Source organism: Nicotiana sylvestris, chromosome 12, assembly GCF_000393655.2.
Source record: "Nicotiana sylvestris chromosome 12, ASM39365v2, whole genome shotgun sequence".
NCBI lineage: Eukaryota > Viridiplantae > Streptophyta > Magnoliopsida > Solanales > Solanaceae > Nicotiana > Nicotiana sylvestris.
Window position 1 is genome coordinate 58,801,425 of NC_091068.1, and position 10,652 is coordinate 58,812,076.

The window sequence follows — 10,652 nt, forward strand, 5'->3', positions numbered from 1 at the left end:
TCTATCAATCAGTGGCTTTTACAGAGATAGTCAAGGCATAGATTGGTCTACTTACTCAGCATACACTAACAAGTCACATACTGATCCCTTTGAAGTTGTTATCATATCAAATCTGCCTCAACAAAAAGCTGGCAGCATGCATGTATTCAATCATCATGCTTGTACCATTTTAAAACTCTAATTGTATGAATTATTTTTAATTGTTTCAATCAATATTTTTCAGGTATTGTGGGGTGCACGTTGCTGCATACGTGGAGTTTCTGAGCACTCTTGGTGAGGTTCCACAAACAACATTTGATTCCAATCTACTCCTCAAAGATATAGTGCTCTCCTCTGGGATTATGCTATGCGAAAGATAGACACTGATGCCATAAGCGAGAATGAAGCACCCTCAAAGATTGCTAGGCAAATCATGGAGTCAGATTCAAAGTTGCAGATAGTGTCAGAGTAGCTTTAGGTGAATGTAGTTTTCGAAGGATGTTTTAGGTGAATACTGTTTTTGAATAGTTTTTTGGTGAAGATGGTATTCAGTTAGAAAAAACCATGTTTTAATCACTTTATCAACAGTGTTCATATATGACCATTGCAACTTTTCAATCTATGTTTCATTGTTTTGGTTCATAAGTATTCATGCTTAATCTACAGTTTCTATTCATATGTATCTTACAAGATATATTGACATGTATTCAATAGGGCGTATAAGTATGTATTAAGATTCAGTCACTTGGCTTGTATATCAAAGTCAGAAACTGTATGTTACAGGTTTATACGTATGTACTCAACTTGATGTATTTATTTCACTTAAGCAGGTTATATTCATACTTATACAAATCTATAAGTAATTGTATTCATTTGGTTTGATTTCTATAGTCAAGGCAGACACAATGTATAAGACAATTTGTATTTTTGTATGTATTTAACATTGTATATTAGTATGTAATAATCTCCAGTCGTGTGCATTGTATATCCAATTTAGAGACTGAATAATACAATTGTTATAATTATATATTCAACAAATTGTATATGTATTTATTGAAATTGTTATATAGTTGTATTCAGATGTATTATAGTTGGTTATGTATATACAACTCAGCCACTGTCTATACTACATTGTCTAAGTATCTGTTGAAAGGTTGTATTCGAATGTATTCAACACAATAATACAACTAACTATATCCCGAATCTATTCATTTAAAGGTTCAAAATGATTTATTTCACAATGTCATCAGAAGTAATGACAAATCGTTGGAGCATTAATACATGTCAGAGTGTTAACTAAATCCTACGCGGAGCATTTCTATACATTCACTTATTATGTCCTCCCTGCCCACATATGCTACATAAATGTTGATTTTTTTGCTGCAACAATTCACTGAAAGGTTTATCGCGCTTCTTCGTTGGCCATCCAGGAAATCTTTTCCATTTGGGTGGTAATACAACTTCCTCTACAACATGTGCTGGTATATTCCATTCATTTCTGTCCGTTAGCGGGTACACAGGCACGTCATATGTCATTACAACAGCCCAATAATCTTCCAATGCACGTGCACGTTGGAATATACAGGCACGCCGTATATTCCAATGCACGTTGTAATAGTTAGAGCAATAATCTTCTGGCATTAGAAACTTGCTCTTCAATACAGCCCAAGCATGTGGTCATGGTAACTCATCAACTTGGAACCTCCCGCAAATGCATTTTCTCTCTAACAGGCAGACAGTGCAATTCCTCCCTCCATTCGTAACCGTATGTAAGTATTCAGTCGATGGTACCACCTACATTTAAACATAGACCTATAAGTTTTGAGCACATATAAAAAAATTCATTTATATACCATATAATAGACGTATTAAATATACAACAGTATGAATTAAATCAAATATGTTTTGAATACAAACATATTTCTGTATGTATAATGTAGAATTATTAAGTTAAATAATGCATCATATATGCATAATGCATAATTATTTCAGTTAAACAAATGAATTTCTGTATGTATAATGCAGACTTATTCAGTTAAATACAACTGAATACAGAAGAATACATCATTTATGCAGACCGACAGATTATAAACTATAATTACGTCTTATCTTATGAATACACTGTTATACATCTAAAATCTGGTTAACTTAGGCAGCTGAAAAGAAACAAAAACATTATAGGACTTTGCATGATAATACAACTGAATACATCTACCTAAAAAAGGTATAAATTATTTCAGAAAAAATTAAGCTATCTAAAGAAAGAGCTAAATATATGATACAATTACATTAAAATAAAACTTACAGTCATGCATGTAGACATTGCCTCATTCAAAGTCAGCATCTCCTGGTATTTTTTTCCAAGCGTTATGTAAGTCTGTGTAGCTTTTTTGCGGTTACTGCAATTCTAACGTCCAAACATCTTCCTAACTTCTTCAAGGAAGTCGTATATTGGTAATTCCCTCGCTGACACTAGTGCGACATTGATTGACTCAACAATATTTGATGTCATGGTCCATCCCCTGTTAACAGGTGAATACAACCTAGCCCACTTTTCGTATCCAGCTAACTCCAAGTATTCTTTCACCTTAATATCTACATTCTCCACCTTCTCTATCAGACTGTCAAATTCAGCTTGTGTGTATGCTTTTGCCATTGAGAAGTATATCTTGCTCAACTTTGCATGGCTCTTTTTGAATTTCTTATATACGTTGTTCCATAGATGCCATATACAGGCAAAAAGTGGTACATCTAGATACACTCTCGATACAGATTTAATGATACTCTCATTTCTATCTGAAACGATGCACATGTTTTCCCTGTCACCGTATGCTATCTTGAATTTCTCAAAGAACCACGTCCAAGCAGCATCATTCTCTGAATCAATAACACCATATGCCAGTGGCAATATATGATCTATAAAGACAATTGCATGCTATTTCTATCCTGGCTAGTTTACAATTTACCAAAAATTACAGCTACATACAGTAACTGCTGCATACAATTGAATACAATTGTTGTTGTATTTATTATACAGTTGCATATAATTTACTAATCATTACTGCTGCCTTCATTTGAATACAAATTACATTTTGATTTTGCATACATCCATTGTAGTAAGAATTTAATTTACTAAGAATTCACGTACCCACATGCACCATCCAACATGTTGGCCGAGATGAATGTCCTAGTGTAGTAAGATTTTAGGTGACTTCCATCTACAACCACAATGGGTCTACAATGATCAAACCCCTTTATAAAGGTATACAAAGATATATACACATACATGAACTCATGTTTGGGCGATTTTACCATTCTAATGTGCGAACCTGGATATGTCTTATCCATTGTATATAAGTATCTTGGTAATTTTTTGTATGAATCAGCCGGTTCACCTCTCAAAAAATTTATTGCCTTTTCTTTAGCACGCCACGCCAACATGTAGCTAACATCTACACCTAAATCTGATTTCACATCATCAATTATATCCTTTGGAGTGTATTTTCTCTTATGATTAGTAAGCTTGGGCCTAATCATACCACCTATAAGGCTGCTACTTGCCTGTCGCTGCTCATACACCTTGTCCTTCAACGGACATGTATGCTTATCAATGAAATCTCTCACTTTGAATAGTTCTGATTTGTTAATGCTCGAAGCCTTAAACCTCCATTCACAATCTTCTGACATACATAATAATGCATAGCTGCAAAGAATTTATCATTATACATATGATTAACATAAATGCTTACAAAAAAATCACTCATATACACATGAATACAAATACGACTATATTTATTTGTGCAAATAATACAACTAAATACACTTATAGTTATATGCATACAATTGTATACAACTAGTAAACCAATGAGGAAAACAATGAGAGCCACTGTAATAAGTTTATACAATTAAAATACACAAGAATACATGTATTTGAAGACCATAAAAAAAAATAGTTAACCACATCAGTGAAGATCAATTGTCTCACAAATATGCATAAACATATCAACATATAACTTATCAACATATCCTGGTAATTTTTTGTATGAATCAGCCGGTTCACCTCTCAAAAAATTTATTGCCTTTTCTTTAGCACGCCACGCCAACATGTAGCTAACATCTACACCTAAATCTGATTTCACATCATCAATTATATCCTTTGGGGTGTATTTTATCTTATGATTAGTAAGCTTGGGCCTAATCATACCACCTATAAGGCTGCTACTTGCCTGTCGCTGCTCATACACCTTGTCCTTCAACGGACATGTATGCTTATCAATGAACTCTCTCACTTTGAATAGTTCTGATTTGTTAATGCTCGAAGCCTTAAACCTCCATTCACAATCTTCTGACATACATAATAATGCATAGCTGCAAAGAATTTATCATTATACATATGATTAACATAAATGCTTACAAAAAAATCACTCATATATACATGAATACAAATACGACTATATTTATTTATGCAAATAATACAACTAAATACACTTATAGTTATATGAATACAATTGTATACAACTAGTAAACCGATGAGGAAAACAATGAGAGCCACTGTAATAAGTTTATACAATTAAAATACACAAGAATACATGTATTTGAAGACCATAAAAAAAATAGTTAACCACATCAGTGAAGATCAATTGTCTTACAAATATGCATAAACATATCAACATATAACTTACAACTCCAACCATAAATACAAAATACGGCAAAAATAAAGAATAATAAAATACACTCAAACCTGACAGAATTAGACCTATCAACCCGGAATTGAAACCTTTGAGATATAGCATAATGCTCCATCACCTCTTTCAATTTTGCCTTATCCTTATATACTTGTCCAGCCATAACCTCCCTTTGATTAGTTTTTGAAATTATCAAATCCTTGTTCAGTTCGAACACCGTAATTGCTTGTCTTGAGTTGACAAAATCTAGTACAAGTGTATCATCTGTATCAGAATCATACCTTTGAACTGATTCGTCTATTTGCACAATGTCGCCTTGAATTAAACTACCTCCGGATACAAGTTCTTTTTCAATAGTTGTTATGCACAAAGGATACATCCCGAATTCTCTGTTCTCTTTTTTCAACTCTACATACACCCTGTAACCCATATTATTGTGTATTTCCATTGGCGTGTAATTTTCTTCTACTTTGTATTGAATTTTAATGGACTTTGAGGTCAAATCTATGTTGTTGATTAGAGATTGACACAACCAAATCATTATACAACGCATACTCCTTTTCAGTATTCCCTCAATTGAATAATCGACGTAATTGCTCTTAATGTTCCACTTGCCAGAATGCCGCAACAATACTGTTAAACTTGCCATATGTATACAATTGTATCAATCGCAACTTTTCGTTGTTGAAAATAGAACTGGGTAGCACTGGAACTATAGAAAAAGGGAGAACTTAAAATCCAGATGTTGCTCTGCTTTAGGTTATTTTTTCCGATTGAAAAACTTTCGTGAATGGAGGAATACATATTTATGGTGCAATAGTTTGTGTTAGTTGAGTTATATTAGGAGAATATCAAGTAAATTGATTTCCTTTCCGTTTTAAACCAGTTGAAAGGTCCATATTTTACGCTAAAAACGTTTCTATATTTTTTAATACACCTGGTAAATACAGTTGAATACATTGAAGATTAGTTGGACTTCCCTGATTCACACCTATTTTTGCTACTGTATTCATGAATACATTAGGTTAAATACATTAAATACATGTAATAGATATCTATAACACGTAATATAACAAATGATATCTATAAATGACTAATTACTACTAAATGATAGTGCTTTATGAAAATTTCTCTTTCATAATCCATATAAATTAGGCTAAAAGTGGTAAGAGTAAGGGAGTTGGGCCAATTTTCCCAAATTAGGTGGCTGAACGGTTCTGGGCCGTAATTTTCTCATAAAACAGATAACCAAATGACCCCCCCCCCCCACCCACCCACTTCACAAACTAACCATATATTGACCAAACAACCCCACACACTAATACTCCTTCGTTTCAATTTTATGTTAACATGTTTAATTGGATACGGAGTTTAAGAAAAAATGAAGATTTTTGAAATTTTTGATCCTAAACAAGTAAAAAAGGGACTCAAAATATATGTGTAGTTATCAAAACTTCTCATTAAGGGTAAAATTATAAGTTTAAGCTAAATTGTTTCCAGGGTCATTGTTTTTTAAACGAACCAAAAAAGAAATAGATTCACATAAACTCGAACAGAGGAAGTATTTTTTACTCTTCGGGCAAATTTATGTGCACGCCATCCAATTCACAGCCAAAAATAAAAAAAGAAAAATAGACAGCTCAAGAAAAATTCCATTACCCCCCATAATTTTACATAATCATGTGCAGAGGTTCTTAGAACTATTTCTCGACATTAGTAAGGGTTCACTCTAGATCATGATAAAAAGAGTAAAATCTTCGTAGAAAAGTTTACAGTAACATAAATATAGTCGCAAGCTAACCCAGCTACTTAACATAATAATAAGAGCAAGAACATCAGCTACATATCCACTCTATTCTTTTTTCACTTCTTTATGCTTTCTTGCCTTGTGATTGTAAACCACCGGTACACAACTTCAACATAAATGTACGATAATACCATTCAAACGCTTGAGGGCACGCAGTTTTCGCGAAAAACAGCACCCAAAAATATTTTGGCTCCGTAATATATCTCTTTTTCCGGCATATTGCACTTACAATTGATTTTGCACAGTCACTAGAACTGATAACTGGGAGAACAACAACATTCTGCAAATATAAATAGATACGATTTGAACACTGATTAGTAATAAACTTAAAATTTTACTGCTTGCCTAAAAATTCTTTATGATTATAACTTAAGTAACATTGAATTGTTAGACTGTGGGAAAATTGATAATCAGACGTCAATGCATTAGTAAATTATGAATCTGGAAGGAAAATTTGAAACTTTTGGTGGTCAGTTTACCTATATTATATAGACAGAGTTGTGCATGTACTACTAGATAGTAGGCTTATTGACAAAGACGCTAGCTGAATTGGTTTCTGTGGGGCTTAATTCTCCTGATTGAGACGCGTCATTCAAGAAACATAAGTTAATAATTAATGAAACTCAACTGTACAATACTAGCACCCTTGAACATTTATTAATTTCACTAAGGTTACTGGGAAAAAGGATAAAAAGCCTTGCTGTGGGCGATGTGAAAGGTACAAGTTCATAAGTCAATACTGTAATAAATATTTCATGATCAAGATTACTTAACTCGTGTATGAGTATTATTTCCAAAATAGGTCATGAGTGGAACATTCTTCTCTTTTGGTCCTTGATCATGATTAGAGGAGAAGATTTAATTTATACACACTAATAAAATAGAGAATTCTTACATTATGTTTCAAATATTTATCATTTTAGAATAAATAGAGTGAACATTTACTAGTAAGAGATCAAAAAATAAATAAGGGTAACTAAGTCAAATAATATTTACTATTATAAAGAATGTACAAAAGCTAACATGACAAGTAAATAGAAATAGAAAAAGTACATTTTTATTTTATTCTCCATCTTATTCCACTTTTGTGAATTACTTGCAATTATCTTTTATTAGGTGATGTGAAAGTGTTATGGAAGTTCAACTTTAGAGGGGATTAGAATAGATAGGCTAATCCACCAGAGTAATTTTCAATAACAGAAAAATAGGTAACTAAATACCCCTTTTCGGTTTATATGAACCTATTTTCTTTTCAGTCCGTTCTAAAAAGAATGACCCCTTTCTAAATTTGGTAACAATTTAGTTTAAACTTACAATTGTACCATTAATGAGAAGCCTTTTTAATTACACAAATACTCTGGGCCCCTCTTTGACTTGTTTAGGACAATAAATTTCAAAAATCTTTATTTTTTGTTAAACTCTGAGTCCAATCAAACAGGTTCACATAAATTAGAACGGAGGGAGTAACAGGGATTGTAAGCCCATCCTTCAAGTTGTTAACCAACTAAACGGCCATATAAATTGAGAAAATAAACAGTGAAATTAATGGTTGGTTATCTTACATTAGCTAATTCTGATTCAACTTGCAAGACCCCATCTTTTAGGTGCTTTCCTCGTATTATTTCTGAATCAGTAAATCCTAACGTTGCAATGGTAATTGAGATTTCCGGAGCCAATTCAAGTCTCATAGTCTCGTAAAAGCCTATTAAAGCAGCTTTACTCGCCTGCAAAGCCAATACAATTAATTAACATAACAACAATATATAATTAATATAAAGAGAAGAATTAATTAATTAATTAATTAATTAAGGGGAATAAATTAAATAAAACTAAAAGTAGTTTCTTACAGTATAGAAGCTTAAAGATGGTGGGTGCAAAATTGCCACGGATGAAGAATTGACAAACACCTTGCCTCTTGTCTTCTTCAGATGAGGAATTGCAAAGTAAGTTGGATAAACAGATCCCCAGAAGTTGATATCCTTTTATCCCAAACCATATCATGCAACAATAGGCAAAAAAATAGTTACGAAAATTAGTTCTATCTTTTTATTTATAGAATAGAACTACTACTCCCTCCGTTTCATATTAAATGAGGTACTTTCCTTTTTAGTCTGTTCCAAAATAAATGACATATTTCTAAATTTGGAAATAATTAAACTTTAAACTCTTTCATTTTACCCGTTTACCCTTAACGAGAAACTTTTATAACCACACAAATATCATGGTTCCACAAACTTTTTACTCCTTAAGTTTTTAAGACCACAAGTTCCTAAAGTCTTCTTCTTTTTTCTTAAACTCCGTGTCGAGTCAAACTATCTCATTTAATATGTAACGGAGGGGGTATTAATTTTGAAATGATGCCTACGTAAACATTACCATAACAGATGTATACTTCGTAATGTCCGTCACATCATTGATAGAGCACACAGAGGATATTCCAGCATTGTTGACGAGATGATCCACTGCATGCATGTAATTTTTAACTTCTTTTACCGTGAGTACGTAGTTAATTATGGCAATAGAAAATATCACAAGACTATACACTTCCTATTCGGATTTAACTTTTACAATGTCAAGAATTTTACTCTATTAGTCTACTTTAATCTCCCCTTCTTATTTTAATACTAGAGTTTATGTCTGTGAAATGATAGTGCAAGTAATTTTACACTATTTGACCTACAATAACATGTAAATTTATGTACCAAGATCAATAAGTAGGGGCGGCCCTAAGGCTAGGCCAATGAGGCCGTTGCCTTGGGCTCCCAAAATTTGAAGACCCCAAATTTACTGTAAACTATTATTATTGCTGCTACTACTACTTTCACTATTATTGTTATTATGAAAATCAAAATTTTCATTTTGAGTTTCCGACCTCAACATTCGATAATCTACCACTTTATTCTTTGTGCTCTTCTTCCTATATTTTTTGTTTGAAACTCGCTATTTTTTGTCTTAAATGATTAATTTGTTATTTAGAAAGCAAAATTTCCTGTTAATGTACAAATTTTATAAATAAATTTAAGAGCTTCTCAATATGGTTTTGCCTTATGCCACGAGATCTGTTGAGCCGTCCCTGTCACAAAGCTTAATACATGCTAATAAATTGGAAATCAGAATAGCTAATTACAACGACCGAAATGATTGACAGTTTGATCTACAAGTCGCTTGCAGTCGTCAACGTTGGATACATCAGCTCTTATAGAAAGCACATCCGGAGACCCTAAGCTCCTTGCCTTCTCCGCTACTTTTCGAAGCTGCTCCTCCCTTCTCGCCACTATTACTATTGAAGAACCTCTTCTTGCATACTCATAAGCCAATTCCTATTAATCCACAAATATAATTTTCTAAAATTGTATTCGTAAGAAGAAAAAATATCGAATTAAGTTTAATATAGGGATCTTTACCCAAATAGCCCGCCATATTAATTCTTTACTTTTTCTATCAATATACATAAATTATACATTAATTATACATAATTATGCAGATGTAATACATAAATTATGCATATATTATATATTTACCGACTATTTTTAGTGATAGGGTGGTCGGCCATTTGGGTTAATTTTTCTTTAATATATAGTATATATTAAAAAATAATTAAAATATTAAATATACTGAAAAAGTCAAGGGAATTTTAGTTTATATGCATTAAAAAGAATTTAGTAATCTACATAATGAAATATTCCGGCGAAGTCTTGGATAAGGAACAACATTCTTGTTTACAACGTATAAAACATATTTTTTCAAAAATTCGGAACCTTTTCTTAACAGAAATGTTTTTTTCCCCTTAAAAATATTACATACTTCCCAACATATAAAACACCATACATGTAAAGATTATGTCTAATGGGATTTTTTAAACTTAAAAAAAGGAAAAAAGAAAGAAAAACTAATAGGACGACGAACCTCCCCAATTCCTGATGAAGCGCCAGTGATGAGAACAACTTTGCCTTTCATGTTCTCACTTACCACAAGCCGATACAGAAAAAGCACGATCCTAAAGATGCAAAAGAAGGGGAAAATGACACAGAGTGTGCCAAGAACTAATGGAGTAAAGAGTAGAGTGGTGAGAGTGTGAAAAAAATAGTAATTAGAAGCCATAGTTGTGAATTTGATGTCAGTCGTGTACTACTCCTCAATAATGGTGGGAGATTGTATGTTGGGGAACCATATTTATAGAG

The 10,652-nt window shown here is 32.5% G+C and overlaps 2 protein-coding genes across 2 annotated transcripts; both read right to left on the bottom strand.

The window, feature by feature from the left end:
* Positions 1–2,386: 2,386 nt before the first annotated feature.
* LOC138883086 (uncharacterized) lies at positions 2,387–5,313 on the bottom strand. The gene is made up of 4 exons (XM_070163746.1): positions 4,721–5,313; positions 3,979–4,347; positions 3,375–3,682; positions 2,387–2,895 (listed from the first exon to the last, which is right to left on the bottom strand). Exons 1-4 carry the CDS (start codon positions 5,311–5,313, stop codon positions 2,387–2,389), a joined length of 1,779 nt encoding a protein of 592 aa, XP_070019847.1.
* Positions 5,314–6,215: 902 nt separating this feature from the next.
* Positions 6,216–10,652, bottom strand: LOC104227977 (11-beta-hydroxysteroid dehydrogenase 1A-like). The gene is made up of 6 exons (XM_009780357.2): positions 10,378–10,652; positions 9,599–9,791; positions 8,848–8,933; positions 8,319–8,450; positions 8,034–8,195; positions 6,216–6,751 (listed from the first exon to the last, which is right to left on the bottom strand). The coding sequence occupies exons 1-6, from the start codon at positions 10,570–10,572 to the stop codon at positions 6,536–6,538; spliced, it is 984 nt and encodes a 327-aa protein (XP_009778659.1). The 5' UTR covers positions 10,573–10,652; the 3' UTR covers positions 6,216–6,535.

Bases quoted from the DNA above. Each gene is read 5' to 3' on its own strand.
- LOC104227977 (XM_009780357.2), bottom strand. From the start codon at position 10,572: ATGGCTTCTAATTACTATTTTTTTCACACTCTCACCACTCTACTCTTT. The intron at 8,934-9,598 runs GTAATTAGCTAT...ACATGCATGCAG, and splicing joins TGTCAATCATTTCGGTCGTT to TGGATCATCTCGTCAACAAT. The intron at 6,752-8,033 runs GTAAGATAACCA...TTATATTTGCAG, and splicing joins TTGAATCAGAATTAGCTAAT to AATGTTGTTGTTCTCCCAGT.
- LOC138883086 (XM_070163746.1), bottom strand. From the start codon at position 5,313: ATGGCAAGTTTAACAGTATTGTTGCGGCATTCTGGCAAGTGGAACATT. The intron at 4,348-4,720 runs GTTTGAGTGTAT...AATTCTTTGCAG, and splicing joins GATAGGTCTAATTCTGTCAG to CTATGCATTATTATGTATGT. The intron at 3,683-3,978 runs GTTTATGCATAT...AATTCTTTGCAG, and splicing joins GATAAGTTATATGTTGATAT to CTATGCATTATTATGTATGT.